This window comes from Pleurodeles waltl, chromosome 9 (genome assembly GCF_031143425.1).
Source record: "Pleurodeles waltl isolate 20211129_DDA chromosome 9, aPleWal1.hap1.20221129, whole genome shotgun sequence".
NCBI classification, from domain to species: domain Eukaryota; kingdom Metazoa; phylum Chordata; class Amphibia; order Caudata; family Salamandridae; genus Pleurodeles; species Pleurodeles waltl.
In genome coordinates, this window is record NC_090448.1 from 1121592416 (window position 1) to 1121614207 (window position 21792).

General features: G+C 42.4%; 1 protein-coding gene across 2 annotated transcripts in view; it reads right to left on the reverse strand.

Annotated features, from left to right (window-relative positions):
• Window positions 1–1188: 1188 nt before the first annotated feature.
• Window positions 1189–21792, reverse strand: part of CRIP2 (cysteine rich protein 2) — a 189947-nt gene continuing 169343 nt past the window's right edge. For both annotated transcript variants that reach the window (XM_069208848.1, XM_069208847.1), the window contains exons 7-8: window positions 8182–8239; window positions 1189–5474 (exon numbers count right to left, since the gene is read on the reverse strand). In XM_069208848.1, coding sequence (XP_069064949.1) covers window positions 5407–5474; window positions 8182–8239 — 126 coding nt within the window. In that variant the 3' untranslated portion in view covers window positions 1189–5406. The remainder of the gene's footprint in view (window positions 5475–8181; window positions 8240–21792) is intronic.

Below are 21792 nucleotides of genomic sequence, written 5' to 3' on the forward strand. Positions count from 1 at the left end.
CGCTCTGTGTATTGTGTGTTGATGGTATGAGCTCTAGGAGAAAAGACAATGTTTCTAGATTCTGATCTAAGCCGAGTTTAACTCAGAAAGAAGAGGGACCAGTTGGAATAAACCTACGTACCATAACGTACATGTTTATGCAGCCCTCTTTCGGAAACTTAGGACAGATAAGTCCTGGCCAGTGGCTGAGTTCTGGAGAGTTGAGGCTAGGCCATTTATAGATACCTTTTTATTTTTCATCCATCAGTGAATGTATACTGGTGACACGTGGGCCAAATGAGGGTTGGCACCCTCACACAGTCCTAGTTATCTTTCATCCACAGAACTTTGCATTCTGAAACGCGTGGGTTTGCTTTTACCATTGTAAAATTCCCAACATTCCCAGCTGAACAAGAGAGCAGGGATGAATGAAGGTGTTATACACGACAAGCAACTCATCAACATGTTGACTTTGTCCACGATGTACACTCACCACGAACAACATAGCGTCCCATAATGCGTGCAGCACTGTGTTCCTAAACTGTACTTCCCACAATGCATAGCAACTAGTGCTACCATGGTACATTACCCATTTCCCCCTGGAGTGCATCACTGGAGCATCTTGGGTGCACATTGTCTTGTGTCCCTTGCTGCACATCATCCTGTGCTCCACCGATGCACATCTCCTTTTGTCTCTTGCTGCACATGCTCCTGAGCTCTAGAGATGCACATCGCCCTCTGCCCACTGATGCATTTCTGCTGGTCTATGTGGACTGATGCGTATATGTCCATTTGTCTTTGTGCACAGTGGCAGCATACGTTTGTTGGGCTTTGTGATAATAATTCTGTGTGTGTGTGTGTGTGTGTGCATGTATACCTATACACTGTGAACTTCACAAACACCAACTTACCTGCTTTGACAATGCTTTTTAATTTACGTCATTTGGAAGTTGTAAGTGCTGGCTGCTCCACGAACACAGGGAACAAACATATTTTGTTATAAAGAACAAAATTATAAAGTGTTATTTCCATGTACATGGCCCTTTTTCTGTGAACTCATCCAAGCCGGGCATGCCTTTTCTTTAGTCTTTGTTGGTTACATAACATGCAAACACAATCAAGAAAGCAAACACCCATTCGTTTCAGCCAACATCCATTTTTTCATTCACAGATAATGGGGCAAGAAAGCTGAGAAGAAAACTCTGGACGTGACACAGAACAAGTGTGAATTTTAATCTTTTTCCCCACATTGCACCCACATGTTCTTTAGCAGTAATAGTGCGGAATACAAACAAAAGAAATACATTTTGTGTGAATTTGCTGGCCATGAAGATTCGAAATGGCTGCAGAGGGCGTGGAAAGGGGAAATTGAGCCATTTTTTCATACAAAGGATACTGACTGGAGGCTAACCACTGGTAACTTGTGTCGGATTTCAAATAGCATTTATATTCATTTTCCAACATGGCCAGAAACTTAAAAATGCCAATACTGTTAACTGCAGGCATCACATTTTTACTTTGGTTCAATTTCGCAATGCAAAAAGACATGTTATAAATAATACCCAATAATCACAATGAAAAACGATCATCTTTACTTCAGAAGCAGGCAGACATCAGAAAGCCTTTGTGTGTATTTTTCTTACCCACAATATTTTACAAAATACAATACAAGTGAAGAAGACAATTGTTTACCAACAGAGAGAACCTTATGCCAAATCCATGTGACAGACTGGGAACTGGTTTTAAGATGCAAAGGGTAATTAAAAATGCCCCCCTCCATTACAACACCTTTATTACTGCATATGTGATCTCAGTGAGGTTGATGTTCTTCTGCAATCCTCACTCTTCCCTTCAACTAACTCTACATCATCTTCTCAGCTCTTTCATCAAGGTCACTTTTCCAGCATCTTTTTAGGGCAAGGGTGATGTAACTAAAGATGGTAAGCTGGGAAATTACTGGGGATGATATATCACAATTAAAGAGAAAGCTTATGGGTTCTCATCTCAAATGATCAAGGCAAAAGGGACAAAGAGGGATGGAGAGGTTGATTGAAAGCCATTTTTACTGACCTACTGGTTCCACACTCAAATTTGGTCATCGTGCCAACCTCAAACGCTATCACTCGTTCCAGTGTTATTGATTCTAGTTTTTAATAAAAATAATAGTTTTTTTTTTAACCTTCATGCTAAGGATTCCCATTACCTTTACTCCAATCTATTATGACCTTTCAGCATTGTGCCTAAGGATAGGTTTTCACTGCCTTAAGCACTCTTATGCTTCTTCACCTATGAGACACAACTCGGTGTAACACAGCATTAAGCCAACAGAAGTGCTATCGAGTATGGAAAAAGGCAGCGGCACACCTGTGTTCCTTACATGCTTTCCAGAGGCCTACATTGAAAAGGTGCATAGTTGAGTTCACCCATGTCACTTTTTATGTTCCTGTGTAAGGCAGTTCAGGTAACAGATTCTGTCGAGTTGGTCGAATGGCATTTAAATCTCTGTATGTTTGCGAAGGGCCATTAGTGGCTGGTTTGGTGGGAACAAGAAGAGGGTGGGACCTGGGAACGTTATGACTGGACAGGTCATGACTGATGGATATCGGCTGGTAGCTGAAGTACTGGGGCTCTTGAGCGGGAATCACTTGTGGTTGGAAGGAAATGTTAAGAGGGGAAGGCTGATAGGGCTAGGGGATTGGCGTAGATTTGCATGGAAAGGTGCTATGACGTGCAGATTCCTGCAGGTGGAGACAGCTGTCACGGTGGGAGGGTGAACAGGGGGTTATGTACTACTGGCAGTCCTCCAAGAAAGGTTTAAGATGTTCCTACCATGTTGATTTCTATCTAGGCTAATTTGGAATTCCTGGATTCAAATCACCAAGGGGGACATCCAGAAAGCTGTTAGCAGAGATGGTTCTGCGTAAAATGCCTTGAGTGAAAATGTTCATATTGCAAATTTGTTCGATCTTTTAGGATGGTCATTTATCCAGATCTTCAGTAAGTGGACTCTGTAGCAGGCGAATACATTTTTCATTTTTTTTTTTTTTTAACGCTAATTAGAGAAATTGTTTTTTTCCCCGAAACCACTGCGCATAGAACGGGCACTCGTCCGCCAGAGGACCCCTTTTAAGGGCCATGTCACTGTGTTGCATACCAACAGTCATTTAATAGCAGCCATGGAAATTCATCAAGGTTTGAAGTATCGAATGGTCAAATAACAGGTTTTGGCGATGCGCTGATGCGACCGGTAGGAAAAGCTCAAGGTTACCTTCTTGTAGACGTAATAACAACAGTGACATTGTGACATGACAACAGTGTGCACAGCTCAACTATCCGGTTGAACGAATGCCTCCATTTTCAACAGTCTTGTTGCCCATTAAGTTTGCAATGGTGGCAAATGACTTTGCCTTTGATGGATAGGGGATGCAAGCATGTGTTTACAAAAGTGAGAAACAGAACACAACAAGGAGAGTATCAGAGAGAGAGAGAGAAAGAGAGAGAGGCAGTGGGTGAGAGAAAGGGGAGAGACAGAGTGTGTGTGTGTCTGTGTGTGTGTGTGTGTGTGTGTGTTAGTTACGTGGTGGTCCCAGTACAACAAAATCCAGCGTTTTCTAGAAAGCCTGAAAGGTCTTGTTTAGATGCTGTGTCATGGAATGGATGTGCCACACAGTTCTCTCTGCAGGGTAAATCAAAGTCAGCATTATGTTGGCAGCAGGAGTCTCCCATAATACAATAAAAGCAATACTGTACATTCATAACATAAATCATGGTTCAAGCACGCCATTGTGCTACAAGCAGTGGCGCAAAAAGGTATGTGCCGAGCAGGAACCACCTCAAATTAATCATTACACCGCCTTTTCTTCTGGTGGTGAACAGAACATAAAATGTGCTACACAATAAGTACATTTCAGTCCGGGTTGCAGCACAGAACACTAAGTAAATCACTGTGTAGAGAATACAACACAGCAAAAAAATGTATAGCTAACATGTTTATGCTGTGAAGACTCTACGTAAAGACCTTGCAGCAATAAAAAGTAAAGTCTCACTAGTCTCCAATTAATTGACTTAACCCTGATCCAAAGGAAACAGAAGAAAGACTACAATGGCAGAGACTTCCCAGAGGCACAACATTGCCAGTAGGCTCACAGGAGAATGTGCTCTCTAACAATATTACTTTACTTACCTTATAAATAATTAAAATGCCTGTTTACTCCTAGAGCTTGTTTTTAGTGCAAACAATGTTAACATGCCCAAGAATTTAAGTGTTGCCTACTTGTGGGAAGGCTCAATCAAAAATTGCCATTGTAGTCTTTTTTCTGTGTAGTTGTTCAAGGAAACGATGGCTTCAATAAATATGTTTTCATCCTTCAGATCCCCGTCTTTCTTTAATCAGTGCTTGATCTTTAAATCCATTTCTGCAGATACATTTTAACAAACATGTTCCTATCACTGGAATGATTTCAGTAACCTTGCCGTATTTAATTGAAACATTTCACGGAGAGCACTAACCAACAATACTTTTTTTGGATGAGCTAGTGGCACATTGTATCCATTGCAAACCAATGTGGATATCTAGGAAGAAGTGATTGGCAAGACAAGGTATTCCAATAATTGATGAGTAAAGTCATCAAGCTGCTAATAAGCTCAAGGAAGATAGAATTGTCTAAGAGATACCCTCCCTTTTTCTGGAGACCATATGAATTATGTGAAGGTCTTTGTTACAGTCTGATTTAGCAATTGCTGGAAAATCCAGGAGTCAAGCCAATACCAAACAAAGGTCACCTTGGTCTAAGATCCCTAGGGTACCTACCGTCCCAGCTTAGGAGGACTCCGCTCTTAATTCTGAACTGGATCACAATAAAACTAGTGTCTTCCCGCCTATCTGAAAACAGAGTTGAAATAAAGTAGGCACCCATAATTTTAATCGATGAACGTTTGAGCCTGTGAAATACTTCACCCTGGACACTTAGTAATAGAAACTCTTTGTAAATTACCTGCATTAACGCCAGAAGACTTGAAGTGACATTGAATTACTTAAGCACCTTCTAATTTATATTAAAAGTGGATCCCATGTTTCCGCTGATGCATTACGTCTTCTTATTTTAATTCATCTGACAATAATAATACCTTGTCGCTTCACACCAGAGATATCCAGCAAGCACGATAGTTGTACATCAATCCAATCCTTACACAACACAATAAGAAAACTAAGTGACAGCTATTTTTTTCTTTTTAACTTTTGGCTTTGTTGAATAAGCTAATATAACCCAAGGATTGCCAATGTTTCTTCTGACGCAAACAAGCCAGGGACATCTACGATACTTCTACAGGCTGCAGTATAGTGAAAAGTACAGACAGATAATTTCGTTGGCGAAGGTGGTCGAGTCCCTTTATTGCCTTTGGACGAAAAGGACAGAAAACCTCTTTCTACGGCTGGGCCTTGGTGTCAGGCTCCTTGTCGTAGATGTAACTGCCGACGGCACCAGTGTTCACTCCTGTAAGGGCACAGAGATAAAAAGAGTTCTATCAGATCAACAGTTTACTTGTAGGGCCCGTGTTTTAGAGTTATTCCTCTGATGAGTGTACTACTATCAGCATGCACTCTTATAACTGGAACGCAAAGGTGATTCTTGAGGATCAGCAATTCCAAAGAAAAGCCCACCTCAGGACACTAGCAGCTGAAAAGACTATGGCCCTCATTCCGACCCTGGCGGTCATAGACCGCCAGGGCCGCGGGTGACGGAAGCACCGCCAACAGGCTGGCGGTGCTTCCTGGGCCATTCTGACCGCGGCGGTAAAGCCGCGGTCAGAAAACCGGGTCCGGCGGTTTCCCGCCGGATTTCCCCCGGTTGCCCAAATCCGCCATGGCGGCGCTGCAAGCAGCGCCGCCATGGGGATTCTGACCCCCTTCCCGCCACCCTGTTTCTGGCGGTTTTTACCGCCAGGAACAGGATGGCGGGAACGGGTGTCCTGGGGCCCCCTGCACTGCCCATGCCAACAGCATGGGCAGTGCAGGGGCCCCCTAACAGGGCCCCAGCCTGCTTTTCACTGTCTGCCTAGCAGACAGTGAAAAGCGCGACGGGTGCTACTGCACCAGTCGCACACCTGCAACACCGCCGGCTCCATTCGGAGCCGGCTTCAGTGTTGCAGGCCCCTTTCCCGCTGGGCCGGCGGGCGCTAACTTGGCTAGCGCCCGCCGGCCCAGCGGGAAAGTTGAAATGGCCCCAGCGGTCTTTTGACCGCGGAGCGGCCATATGGCGGTTACCGCATGGCTGGCGGCTACCGCCGCCCGCCGCGGTTAGAATGAGGGCCTATATTATAAGGGTATTTTGCTTTTCTCTATACTGCTAAAATACTCTTGTGTCCCTAAATTGCTAGTTAAATCAGATTTCTCTTTACAATATGCATTTCTAGCAACTATAGCAATACAATTAATTACATATTTGTTTCCGGAAAACCCTTAGAATTCAGAAAATACAAAGTTTAAGGTTTGCCAATAACATCCACTTGACAGTTTCAGTTTTGAAGCAAACTCTGTCATTAATTTATTTGAAGAAGAGGAATATACGTGAATATTTAAAAAAAGCATTAAGATTTGTTATTGGTGAAGGGATCTGAGGAATTAACTGCAGAAAGTTTACCAGAGAACTTGCTGTTGAGATTCGCCACAGTAAATTGACTTCAGACCAAGTGACAAAAGGGGTCTGAGAAGCATCTTACAGCATAGCCAGTCAGCTGGAAGCCACATTGGCTGTACACCACGCCCCACAATGTACAACCAGGCCTTTTGACTGCTAATGGGTGAACTATGCATGCTGAGAGGTAGATGGGGAGGAGTAGGTGTGACAGGCTAGTTACTGAAGCCTCCCATGCAGAAACAACACAAAGAAATCCCCATGGCCAAACTACCCATCATTGCACATGCCTAGCTCCCTTTATGGTCTAACTTTCATCTTGATATCGGAATATTCTAAACATTGAGAATTTCAGAAGTGTTTTTTTTGTTTTGTGAGTCCTTGTTTCTGAGTAAGGCTTGCTACTTTCAGAAACCAAATCCAAGAAAGACAAGGAACTCCTCAACAAAGAGGAGTAAGATGAGACTTGAAGATCCTCCTTCAGATTGTTTAAACCTCCACGCGTATTTAAGAAGCATCTCAAGGGACTATGGGTCCAGTTTAGAGTTTGGTGGAGGAAGCACTCTGCTGCAAAGGCGACGGAGTGCCCTCTCCATCAAACTGAAGGTCCGCCCATTCTGATTTGCGGACGGCTGGACATTCAGGATGCAGACGGCAGATAGTACTCCATCTCTGCCGCCTACGCACCCCTCTGATGGCTCAATAGAGTAAGGCCCATTAGAGGTTTGGCCGTGTCCGCATGCCCAATTTAGAGTGGATGGACACATGGCTTGTTTTACTTTTACAAACCACCACCTAAAACATTGCAGTATGTAAAAACTTTTCCATGACCCCTGGGCTGTGGGGAAAACCCCAGGGGGCTGTGAGGGGGAGCAGCGGGTACGGGGGGCAAGGTCACTGCCTTTTTTATTTTAAAAAACAAATTCACACTTTGGAATTTTGTTTTTGAGAATCGAAATGTAAAAAGGAAAATGAAAGTGTGCAGTGCGGCGCCATCTTGTTGACGGAGTTGTGCAACACACTTTCAATGCATTTACAGGAACTGCCATGATGGAGGTTAGTGTAAATGCAAGAGATGTTCACTGGGCTGGTGGACATCCCTGAATTTGATATGCTGCGTACCCTCGCCTTGATGGGAGTAAAGTATTCCTCCATAGCGGCTTCATAAGCAATCTATAAAAACGTGTTAATGCATCAGCACTGTCCCTTGGATGTTTTGTACACAAAGGCTCATTCTAAAAAAATAAATAAGTGGGAGCACCCTGAATTTTGTAGGAAGTGAACACAGAGACATCCTGTCCTTGGGGAAGAATAGGTGTTTCCAAAGAAGTTCCTGTCTCTGAAAGGCTATAGCGGTATAGGAGAGTACACTCTCTGGGATTAGCAAGTGAGTACAGTCCTCGCCTGATGTGTAAAATGCATGTCACTGAATCAAAACTTAATTCAAAGATCCCTGTGATCCTTTTACAGACAGGGAACCTCTGGACTTCACTTTAGGGTGGCGAGCTTCAGGATTAGCTTAAAAGAATAGCAAGATCTGTAAAATTGATAAGAAAAAAGATCTCACCCTTTGGTCCATAGAGGATGCCATAGCACGGCTTGTGGCAGTAGGGTTGTCCATCGTGCTGGTGAAGATGAATAGAGAGAAGAAAACATCGGGTTAACAAACACATCTATCTTTTCCTGTTGACTAAAGGAATACCTTATCATGCAGCAATGAAATGATCCTGCACTTTTAGCTACATACACGTAGACTTAAATAAAATACGTAATTGCACAGTTGTAGGGAGAGATGTGGTGCATTCAGATCAGCTTTCTTCAAGTCACCAGAATTTATGCAAACGTCTATTGATGACAACTAGGAAGGTCAAACACATCATTTCGAAAAATCAACACATTTATTGTAAATGTAATTAAAATCTAGCAATCAATAAAATATCCTGCTGGAAAAACATTTTTGTTGCTCCAGCAAAGCATGACCGGCTAAAGTGCCATTATTCTCAAGAACAGTTAAAGCTGACTAATAACTAGGGCTCCTGGTTTTATGGTATTTTTTATTTGAACATTTCTGTCTGTATTTATCCATATTTATTTTTGAGCTCTTTTATTAGTATTTATCCATATTTATTTTGTGTTTTGTGAATAGACGAGGTGATAACTCATATATTTCTGCATTTATTTAATGGATAAACATGCACTCATACTTAGATGCCTGTCTGGTTTTAGCACATTACACAGTCAAAAACAATAAAATAATAAACCACATTAAAATAGTATAATGGTACATATACATGCTGCCATATGTAGTAATTTAAGCAAATCTCATTGAGCTTTGTAACTCCCCATGCTGCCAATATCTACAGCTAGTGGCCTGAAAGTCATTAATCTCAGCATGGTGAGTCACTCAAAACAATTCAAATTATCTGTATTTTTCTGCTTTTAAAAACAAATACAGCCAGGAAAGACAATGTTTTCTGTCTGTATTTATCTGTAAAAATCAGTACAAATGGAAATCATGGAGCCCTACTAATAACATAACACGGCAAAGGAAGTAATCCCAATTCCCAAATAGTTGCCCTCAAAGGAGTCTAAGGTAAGAGGGACAAAACTCCTTTCCACATTTCCTTTCAGTGTGAGCTATATTCGATCTTGGAATCCCTCACCAGATTTAAGCCCTAAACGTAATGGGGCCATTGAAAATCAATACGTAAACAAACTTGGAAAATAATTTCATGGTTGAGGTTTCTGTACAGTACAGAAGGTTAAGGTGGACATACCATGGACATCCCATCTACAGGTCTCACATACATGGCAGCCTAGGTATTTAAAAAAGGGAACATGGTTGCCACTGTAATACCATATAAATGTCCTAAAGTGGCATTCTGCTTCCAAATGTATTTATTTTTAATTTGTGTATTTGTAAAGCGAGAACCTTGCTGAAGGAGCACAGAATGCTGGACGAGAACCATCATTTTTGTCTTGGTGCTGTGTATAATAAGATGACTGTTTTGCGTTTACTCCTTTTTTAAATGTAGCTGATCTTGTAGGTCCCCAGGTGTTACATGCAGTATTGATGTTTTCTGGAGGCTGGCTTCCAAAGAACCAACCGGAATGTATGCACTGTTGGCTCTAAGGATCGAAGGGATATCATTCACAACAATGTTAAACAAGGCTGTTCCAAGGACGCAACCCTCATAACCCATTTTTCTTAACCAATTTCTCAGAAACTGTGACCTCACTCAACTATACTGACAGTCAAGCAACTGTGTGAAGCATACAAAGAGCAAAAAGGAACCCCAGGGGGCCTTTCAGCTTCAGCAATCTTTTTTAGCAAAGAAGTGTCCCCTGGACCTTTTTGAAAACATCTGAAGATCCACAAAGGCCTCATATGCATTTCCTTGCTGTATATTTGAATATTTGTTCCACTACACCGACCATAACTCACATGCACGTCATCAACAACAACAACAACAAAGACTTTATTCGACTTTCAACAAGTCATAAAAGTAACAATAATTTACATTTTAATATACAATATACAATAAATAAATACAATAAATAGGCTAAAATCTTAATGGTTTACAATAATAAAAGGTCTAAAATAGTTCAGGTTATATTGCTACCCCCATGTGCTTTCTTGTGCTTAGTACGGAGCATAAAAAATTGGCCAAGGTTCCACACATCTCTATGGATGATAGAACCTGGAGGCTTGCGTACGCAGTACGACACTGAGGGAGGTTGATTATCCTTAAGAGAGGGGCTACTAGGCGCTTTCTTTGCTTGGCATACAGTTTGCAAAATAAAACCACATGGATTGTGGTTTGTAGTGACTTTGCGTCACAGGGGCAGGCCTTCAAGGTGGTGCTCCAATCATTCATGGTTGGGAAGGTTACTAGTCGATGGAATGTATCCAGCCTCAGTCTGGTGAGCACAAAACGATGGCGGGGGTTTATCATGTTCATCAGGTAAGGCTGGATAGCCTCCGTTGACAGGATTATTTGATTATGAATGACAGTGGGCTTTTTTGATTCAGCCTCCCATCGTAAGTCTTCTAAATATTTTAATGCCAAAGCGCTCAGGTCCTTCCTAGAGATTGTTTCCAGAAGAGCTGGATTTGTGTAAAAAGCTTTATTGCCCATGTTTAAAAAAAAAGTCATAATGTATTTTAGCCAAGGCACCCTTGTTGCGTATGTAGATTCCATACAGTCGGTCAAAATGGCCTTATTTAGTTCAGTATGTTCCGAGGTCCAGATTTTGTGCCATAACAGTAAGGGTTGAATCTTTATCAAATCGGTAATAAAAGGGGATCCCAGTTCTGAATGGATTATGTAAGATGATGTACCTTTTGGGACCATCAGTAAATATCTTAAAAAGTCGTTTTCAACCGTCTGTACTAGGTTACAATCAGTATGTCCCCAGATGCCGGACCCGTACGTGACTGCTGGGATGCACTTTGCTTTGTAAATTTTTATCATGTTTGGCGGAGTAATCCCCCCTATTCTTTTAGAAAAAAACCTTATGGCCATCGTTGTTTTTATAAGCTGGGCTTTTTTTGACTTCCTACAATTGGCCCAAGAGCCCTGATTGTCAAACATTAAGCCCAGATAGGAAAAGGAACGCGCAGTTTCTACTCTCCCCTCCGCAGTTGTAATGTTGTAGGATTTTCCGCGTTTCCCACCACAATTCATAATGAATGTTTTTGAGTGATTGACAGTGAGACCCAGTTGTGACATGAATGTGATACAAGTAGTTAATAATTTTTGTAGGGCTAGCGGGGTCCTGGCCATTAGAACTGCATCGTCTGCATAGAGTAGAACCGGGACAGCGCGATTGCCTATTTGGGGTAGATCGTTGCAGTTAGTAGCCAATATGTTTTCTAGGTTGTTTATATACATCGAGAATAGGAATGGGGCGAGAACACAGCCCTGGCGCACACCTCTAAATATGCCAAAAGGGCGTGTACTCTCCCCCTTTAGGCCATACCTCACTCTTGCACTGCACCCTGAATACATGTCTCGTATAAACTGGATTATAGCTGGTTCTACCCCCAAGCTGGTTAAAATGTCCCATAACTTGTCGTGTAGTACACAGTCAAATGCTGATGATAGGTCAATAAAAGCCAGGTACAGATTACCTTCTTTCTTCCTTGTATATTTTCCTATAATGATGCTTAGATTCAGGCTTTGTTCCACTGTCCCAATGCCTTTCCGAAATCCATATTGGACAGGGGATAAGACTCTTTTTTCTTCTGCCCATGTTTGCAATCTATTCAAGATAATTCTCCCTGCTAGTTTAGCTGTTGAATCCAGCAGAGAGATGGGTCTATAACAGGCTGGGTTGAGACAGTCACCTTTTTTAAATATAGGAATTATATTAGAATCTCGCCAAGATGGTAGGGGACGTTGGGTGCAAATGTCCCTTAGTGACTGCGTTAGTACAGGGCCCCATAGGTGGATGTTGGCCTTGTATATATCTATCGGGACGCCATCGGGGCCCGGAGCTTTTCCTGATTTGCTTAGAGATATGGCTTCCTCTACCTCCTCAAGGCTAAATTGCGGGGTTATTAACGGGCGTGTGCCTTCCTGTAGGGCTTGATCATGTGCGGACAGTGTAGGGTTCTCTACGCTGACTCGCGCATATATTTTGGAGAAGTGTGCTATCCAATCTTCTTCGGATATCGCTATTTCCATTCTGGGGGGGTCTCTATCCCCAAGCATAGGTGCATTAATGGTTTTCCAAAAAAGAATATTATCTTTTGTGCGGCTAGCTGTATGAAGAGTTTCCCACAAGGTTCTTTTTAGGGACATTTTCCTTCCCTTCATTGCTGCTTTGTATTCTTGTCTACACTTACGTATCTCGGATGAAGATCTTTTTGGGGCTTTTAGAGCTTTTTTCAGTTTCTTATGTGCTTGTGAGCAATTATAATCAAACCAACCGGTGGCCCTTTTTTTTCCCTGGTTACCCCTTCTGGTGGTTAGGGCTTTCTTTATAGATTGCATGATCAATATAAAGGCGTTCAAACGTCGCCCTGGGTTTATGTTCTCACTTAAACAGTCTGCGAAAGCGTACTTGCAGTTAATTAGTAGCTGTTTGAGGAGGAAGTCGGGGTCGATCTGCGACCATTTCAGGATGTATTTGTTATGTGGTGTTGACTCAGTATCATCTAACGGGGTGGGCCTGTCATCTCTATCAGGTGTTATGGGGGTTACTAGGAGGTTGAGGCTCTGGGGGTAGTGATCGCTAATTGCGATGTCATGCAGGGTATATTTCTTGAGGTAGTGTGAGAAATGGGTTGACATTAAGACATAATCAATCACAGTATTTGCACCCCTTCCATTGTATGTTGGATTAAACTTTGATTCAGCAGTGTGTAATTCATTTGGAAAGGATAAATTATGGGTTTGTGCGAGTAAGTTTAATGCGTCTCCTTGGGTGTTATGTGCAAAATGGAGACTTAAGCCAACGCCCTCAGAATCCCAGCCACAAACCTTGTCAGTAGTTTCTTTACAGGGGTGGACGTTGAAGTCACCTCCCCAGATCATGAAGATCTCCCGGCTGTTATTGGTGCTTGTTATTTTTTTAAGGTCATTACCCATCTCCGTTAGAATGTTGACAAGCTCTCCTGGGATTGCATTATTATAAAAGTTAATGAGGACTAGGTGAGTCTTATGATCCAAGTTGCCCTCTATCATTTGATAGTATAGACTCGTGAATTTCATCTCTAAGTTTTGTAGTCGTAGCTTGTTAGAGATGTATGTGCATAGACCCCCTTTTGATCTTCCGTGACTAGACGGGGCAGCTGGTGAGTGAAATGTTTTATAACCGTTAATGTGAAGGGGGCTCGTCGTCCACGTCATCATAATCATACTTTGCTCTATACAGGCTGTTTGTGTACTCACAAAATGTTACCACTAAACAAATGGACTTAAACCCACAGAATAGAATTGCCTTAACAACACGTATGCAAACTTATACTGCATCCAAGTCAAATGACAGGTGACCTAATGTCACCAGTGATGTCATCAATGTCAGTTCTGATGGCTTTTGCAATTTCATCTGTTAGGTCATGAACAGATCATTTTGGAGTCACGTTTTGATGGCAGAGCAATTACTGACCACTGTTACCGCACCAGCAATCACTGACTCTAATATCCTTAGAAAGAATGTCAAACCAAAGGGTGATTTTTTTCTAAAACCTTCACATTCTAAACTACATAATTAAGCATTGTTCTTTTCTTTATATTGTAGACAACCAAACGCTATAATCCAGTGTTTCACTTTCTACTTTCTACACATATTTCCATGCTTGAAGAAACACCTTTTTCATGTGCAATGCCCCAAACTAAAGCATATAATATACAAAGATGCCTACAGTGGCACAAACATGCGCAATGTGACCATTCCAAGATTCCGGAGACATTTACAAACCACTCGGCCTGCAGTCTCATGGTTTATGGCGCCACCAGGACCCCTCAATGGCAACCCTGGTGGACCATATCACATTAATATCTGTTATGCATGATCTATTACGTTTATTTTAGTGCAGTTAGATTGAAAGGCATGTTTTCCTAGATTTACACTGTTTGGAATTAGAATGTGAAGGTTTTGCTTACCTTTTATTAATAAATTGGTACTAAAACAAGGGACAATAATGAGTGCTGGTGCACTTATGCATGTCTGTGGCTGCAGCGTGTACCATACAATTTTGGATTTCCTGCATTTGCCACATAACATGTTGATTTCACAAAAAGCGCTGCTTGTTCTGAAATAAAGTAGTGAGTAAATGAAACTGCAAACGATTCTGGCAGACAATCTGTATTTGGTGCCACATATCTTAGATAACCTTGGCGCATAATTTAGTCCTTCAAGAGCCAAAACCCTAATGTCCCTGACAATGATAAAGCTGTGCAGCATGGTTTGAGACTGTCATTACCATGATGATATCATATTTCATACTGCACTCTGAAATATTTTGCATATTTCACAGTTCCCTGTGAAATATGGGTTTTGCATTTTGGGCAATAAAATCACCCAAATATATAACACACACACGCACGATCGCACGCACACACAATCATTAATGGTATTGGTATAAATTCTGCATAAAGCCTTCCTTGATTGTAGACTAGCATCCCTGAAAGACAAACTGACAAATAAAAGCCTCTCCACTGAGATCCGAACTGCAGCAGTTCTTCTGACCATGTCATCCTGTCATGCCATATCTGGCATCAGGATTTTCGCGTGCAGATGGCTACCCTCAGGAGCCCTCGCGAAACCACATGTCTTTGCGAAAAACGACTACTCACTTTACATTCAATAATGGTGACCGATTTGCCTATTTGTTTTTTGTTCTCCCCTTGAAAATGCACCAAGATTCACCCTTTGAGGTAAAAGAGCAATGTACAAACGCCCTTACCTAACATTAAATAAGATTTGCCCCCATCTGAACAAAATTTAGGAAGTGTCTAAAAGCACAGCTCATACTCAGTCTGTCAGCCTCTCTAGCCCTCCAGGTTGTCCGGGGACTCCATGCTGAGCTCACTTTTCTTAACCAACAATTATCACCACTAAGCTCCAATAGTCTGTCAACCTATGCTCATAGCATCACATAATGTATACATTTTCAGGTTTTCCAAGTCTAATACTGATGTGGTCGCTGCATTTCAGACTGAAGACCCCTCATCTCCTCCAAGTCAACGACCACTGAAGCGCACAGAACAAAGACATGTTGACCTATTTCCGTTTCTTGAGTGATAGCACTTCTCACGCTAACTTTACACAGTTCAAGGATGAAGAGCATACTAAAAGCTGGATAAAGAACATGGAGGAGGAATTTAAATAACTTTGTGGCCAGAATAAAAGAAAATTGATTGAGAGAACTTGAACTGATTGGCACTATAATTTTGTCTTCTAGGAGATTGGCCACAGGAGAGGTTGGATTGTGCAAAGGCAGGGTAGCAGGTATTGGTATGACGGAGTGTGGTTAACCAGCGGCGATGACGTAAAGGCATGGTGGCTCAAAACTGCAAATCACTTTCTCCAATTAAGATGCAAGTTGGTAACAGAACCTAACAGGTGTCCAGTAAAGAAGGGCACCATAGTAAGGTCAGGTCCAGGTGAAGGGGGTAACTCAGTGGAGGTTGAGTTTCACCTCAAGGAAGAACAAGGATAGGTAAGACTTTTATACGGCAGTCCCCATACATGGGAGGTCCCGGCGAAGGCTATTACTAGCTGAAAGCTTATCCAATGGAGGGTGAATGCGTACACTAAGTTGATGTCTAAATGATTGAAATCCCAGTTTAAGGGTGCAGCAAAAAATGAGATGTCCTATGGCTGGGAGCCTCTGAAGAAGACTGGGGTTCAAATGCGATGGATATCTGAAGGAGATGTAGGCAGGGGAAAAGGTGGCAGAAGAAGCAGGCTTGAGGTTCAAATGAAGGTGGCCACTGATGCTGTATTGGGCACAGTTGATGGACAGCTGGAAATGATGCTCGGGCTTCTTTTGAAGTTGGGCATCTGCAGGTTGATGAGGTAAAGCTGAAGGTGGGCTCGAGAAGAGGCTCTAGCCCCGCTGAAGGTGGGCTGAGGAAGAGTCTCAGGCAACACGTTACATCAATGCCAAGGCCTGAACTCGCAAATATCAAGAAGGAGACAGTGCATGTGCTGCACAGCCAAGCAGCATGTTGTCACACACCACGCTCAGCCTGTACCTGGGTGTCCACACGGCATGGACTACGCTGGCGTTTCCATGGTTGCGGTGAACTGGAGAGGTGTCCCTCAATCGGGATATGCAGCAATGGAAATATGCAATTCATCAGTCTGGCGAAACCATAAATTACAGTTAAGGGGCACAGACAGACCTTATGAACTGGTGTTTTCAAGATGATGGCCTATTCAAGGAACTCTGCCTGAAGTTCCCAACCAAAGATAAAGTTGAGACTTTTGCTGTGATGTCTGTTTCTGCTCATATCATACATAAGGAGGCATTTATGAATGACGGATGCCTCGTAAAACCTTTGTTCCCTTATTTTTCATCAAGTTCGTTGGCTTCTTGCTACTATTGTGCTCCTGATTTTCGCTATTTACAGTTAGAATTTTCCTGCTGGATGTGTTTGCTTGGTTCTTTCCGCTTTCCTGATGTCATGGAGAGATTGCTGCCCTGCTAGTTACATCTGCATTCAACTTCAATCATGAACCACAAGAACGTCAAGGTGGTTTCTCCTTCTAACTGGGACTCTCTTAAGTAGTCACTTGACAAATGTCACGGGTACATTAAAGTACAGGATGGTAACACGGCTACTGGAAGCCATCACCCTTTCCTTGGACAGTCAAAAAAGAAACGTGGCAAACCTTCTCACCAACCGGTCCTTGACAGTACAGCTGAGGCTGAGCCTGTAAAACTGCTCCCAGAGAAGGTGCTCACCTCCACAAGATGTATACATAATCAAGGGGGCATCAGGACCATGCTAAAGGACAAAGGAGGGTACTCCAAGCAGTCTCTGCAAACCCAGTATACATGTTCAAAGGAATGTGGGTACAAATATCTACAAAAGGGGCCCTGGCTGACATCCAGCCTTGAAGCACATTAGTCTGCACTCCTGTTTCCATTCTATATTGAAAGTTCAGATATTTTTCATTTTATGCTTTTGAACTATGTGTGAACCTAAAACAGGTCCTGATCTTGCCATAAAACTATTTATTTGTCTGTGTTGCTTTCCTTAACAACGGAAGCAGCACAGCCTTGCTACAGAAATAAAACTATCGTGCCTGGTCACATCAAACATAAAAACTTTACTTTGCTTCTTTACTTAAATAAAACATTGCAAGCATGTCTGGCTGACCCCCAAACCAATCATTAGTGAGCTTCCAAGCCACAGACTGTGGAATGTTGTATGTAAAATACTCAGGCATCTACCACTTGGCAGCCCCCTCTAAAGGTTTTGGTGCCCTCTTCATTCATTTATCGCTGAGTTGCAGAGTCAATGGCAGTTTTATAACTGGACACACAATGGTGCCAGCAGATGTCCTGGCACTAAACTAATGCAAGTGAAAATGTCAGCCAAATTCAAAAGGACATCATGTGAGGGGATGGACACTGTGCTGCAGCGAAACACCATAAGGTCTCATTCAGAGTGTGGCGGACAGGTTGGTCCATCTCACATGTGACGAATGTCCTGTCTACCTTGTTACAAATGCATTATATCCTATAGGATTTGTAAGAAGGAGGATGGAATATCCGTCATCTTTGTGATGGACTAATCCATCCATAAATCTCTAAACCAGGCCCATAGTAACTAAACCTTCTGTGCACAGGGCTACAAGTGCCCTCTTTTTGAGTCTATGGCACTCATTACAAGCGGCCTGGTAAAGTCGGAATATATGAGGTGTAATAAATATGAGTGAATTACAACTTTTTCCAGAATAGCACGCAGATTTTGGACCAAATCCGCATGATCTGGTAAATACTAGGCATCTTCCACCAATAAATATTGGGAGGATTGACCTGCCGATATTTATCACAAAACCCATAATTGCTATATGTGCAGTGACAGAAGTTGCAGGCCGCTCGTAATGAGGGACAATAGCCTTTGTAGTCTTTATTTTCACATTTTTGTAGCAGCATGGCAGGGTGTTTGACTAGAAGTACAAAAGATATGCATGTATCACTGCCTTCAAGGAGACCAGCCACTGGCTACCTCTGTTCTAGAACCAAACTATGGAATTCACAGATAACCATCTTATCTTCAGAAGATTACCCAAGAGATGGCTCTTTCCTACATCGCCACCATATTCAATATATAAATGTACATCAACAGTATGCACAAGACAACAATGGTGCAAATGTGTGTGTGTTTGTAAACATGTATAGTTTGATAATACATATGTATTCAGATATGTGCATCTCTTTGTACAAATGCACATATAACGTAGGAATAAAACTATGTATACTTACTTATATTGATGCTTAACACAGGTTTATAATACTCATGGTTGAAATATATATCCTTCTTTATATTTATGCTTGAAATGTATATAGATCATTACGTATCATAACATAAATAAAATATAAGTATTTGACCACATGCTTAGGAGCCTCTATTTATTACGATCACTCATCTCACATCATATAACCATGACGATACAGAAAGTATGTGTATATTTTAACTATTCAAAATTCTTTAAATAAAAAAAAAACAGACACATCAATCAAAAATAAAATAATAAAAACAAATAATAATTATTAATGGGAAAAACAGAAATAATATGGGTATGTATCTCTAGTTACATGTATACTAACTAGAGGAATGAAAAATAAATATATATATAAATTAAAAAATATGAGAATGGTTTAGTCATCAGAAAAGGTGATACATTAGAGGGGCCATGTAGCGTAGAGAAAAATAACAATTCTCTTGACCCAATTCTGTATCTCTAACAATCATCAACATTCAGGCAACCACAATGTTTTTTTTTGTCTGATGATGTCTGCTTGAGTTTTGAGGTCGTCTGTAACGTTATTCACTGAATGGTCTCTATAGCTATTGTGCCACGGAGTGCTCCTTCATGGGTTACTCTGCCACTCTGTCAAATAATGTTTGCGAATGAGCAGTTATTGTGGCACACTATTCCTTCCTTTTACTTATGGTGGCTGGAGGCTTGCCCATCTGCTGCTCTGTACAAACAATGGTTGTTACAGAGACCCACAAGTGGAGACTACAGACTTTTGGGTTTGGCCATCTTAAAGCTGTGCATCTCATCCCAGCCTTCCCAAGTTGTTACCACTATATGTAAACCACTACATTCCTGGAACACCTGGCGAGTTTACATAATGTTCCTAGGGGCACAACAGGCATGTGCGCCCACTTTCTGTGGACCCGGGGCACTTTGGTATTAGAGAAGAGGCCATGGACACTTTCACAACCACTTCTGCAATACAGATTACGCTGACCCACATATTGCACCAGCACAGTCCCAAGAGGGGTGTTCCCTCATTTGCATGAAGGTGTGTTCCCATGCAAATGAGGGATACACTTTGCCACTGTGCCTAAATCGTATTATGGATGAGGGCTCAGAGGCAAAGAAGACATCAGAAGGCGCACTGACAGTGAGCAAGAATGAGCTGGTAATGCCCTCCACGCCAGAGGTCAATCAAAAGAGGGAACCACAAAAGAGGAAAGGCAGACTTCTGGAGCCCGGCTATCTTCCTGCGGGGGGAGGAGGGGAGTAGGGGTGTACTCACTCACTGTATCCGCCTGCAGGGTGATTTCTGTGTCTCACTGTGAACAGGGAGACATGTCACATGAACTGTGAAAAACGGAGTGTCTGCTTTAGATGGCTGGCCGCCTTTTATCCGTGCACCCCGGCAGCTGCGACTTCACGGCTGCCCTAGGACTGCACATTATCTGCATTAGGGCACACTTTTGTTAGGTGCACCATGGCGCAAACAGGGGCAGTGCAGCGTCCTTTAGGTAATGCGGCCTCTGGTGAGAAACCCTACACGGGGAAGAGAGTTATAGGGTCCTTGGGTATCTCTGCCATCTCTAGCAGCCACTAAGTGGTACTCCAATGATATCAGTGTCCACCCTTGGATTACACACCCTATGCCAAGTCTTGTCATTAGAATCTATTTTGCCACCTGCGTTTTCAAACATACAATAGTGCAGGCTTCCTTTGCTTGTCAAATGCTAATATATCAAGAAGCTGTTCTACCCAGGCAATATAAGGAAAATGCTACTTGGTGGAACAATTGGGGACAGTAACTGTGGTTAAGGGTAGACCTCAGCCCTCCAATCTCTCCCAGCGTCCAAATTTCTCAGACCACCACCATATGTGAGAACCCTCTCCATAAATCTGTGACTAAACCAAGTGTTTGGGTTTCGGAAACGGTAGCCCCCCCCCCCATGATCTGAAGATAAATATATGTCAAGCCATTGCACTGACCAGGCAGTGATTGGAATATGTACCCACTGGATAACTTCCATTGTTAAGAAACTACACTAACATCCCTCCTGCAGAACTCACTGGGTTGAATACATAATCATATAAGTTCAGCAATAGCTTCAACAAAGTCCTGAATTACAAAGATTCATAAACTAAAGTCCAGGTAACATAGATTTGAGGGGATTGGCCTCAGTCTGCATAAAAAAAATATGCACAGAACCAGCAGGTCCATGAGCCGCACGCACACATGCGCACACACACACACATGCATGGGTGCCCCTGCGCACACATGTACACATTGGAAAGCTATCTTAGTTGCACAAGCACATCACAATGGAACAATTCCCAGGTTGTGCGAGAGCACACACACACACAAAATGCTGATTCCTATGGATAAGTACTTTGTTGGCATTACAGTAGAAGATATCCACACAGATTTGAGGGGCTTGGTCTCTACCTGCAAACAACACACGCTGCTGCCTTTATCTGAGGGAATTTTCCAGCTCACAAAAACCAAACTTCTGTGTTTTTTTGTCTGAACGGTTTGGCATCTACACAGTGCTTCTGAAAGGAACCGACACTCTGATGGGCAGTTATGTGATGGAGACAGGTGCTTGGAAAAAAGAATGACTAATAACAGAGGCGTAGACCAGTAACTCCTTCAGCGACAGACCCAGATGGATGTTTGCCAACACCACATCATTTCCTTGGTCTCCAGGCAGCCTGCGAAGCCTGACACTCCCAAGGCAAACAATTTCTCATCTGACACTCTAGAAAATATCAGCAAGCTGCGTTCTTCGCTGCTCAACAGAGGTCCCTCTTGCTGTCATTTCTAAATTCAGTGTGAAACATTCATTCACGAGGCCTTCAGAAAGCGCGGAAGGCTACTATTTAGAATGAAGCAAACACAAACCCCTCCCAAAGACAGACAAGCATTTGCAATGCTATGGGTCTCGCGATTGCTCAAGTTAGAGCTATTAGCGTTGAAAACTCCTAATTGGACTTTTCTTGCCAGATAAATTGAAAATGAAAAGTAAAATAGTTGACATAAGCGAGCTGATTCAAAGCGCCATGGCCACCATGAGCGCGAAGGAGAGACACAAAAGGAAAAAGAAGTTCCCTTGCAGTCAAACGTATTGGCAAAAGTGCAATTATCCATGTAACAGGGTCGATGTCCATAGCAGTAACAAAACTGCCCCAATGAGAGGCAAACGTAAAGCATTTACCAATGATAACA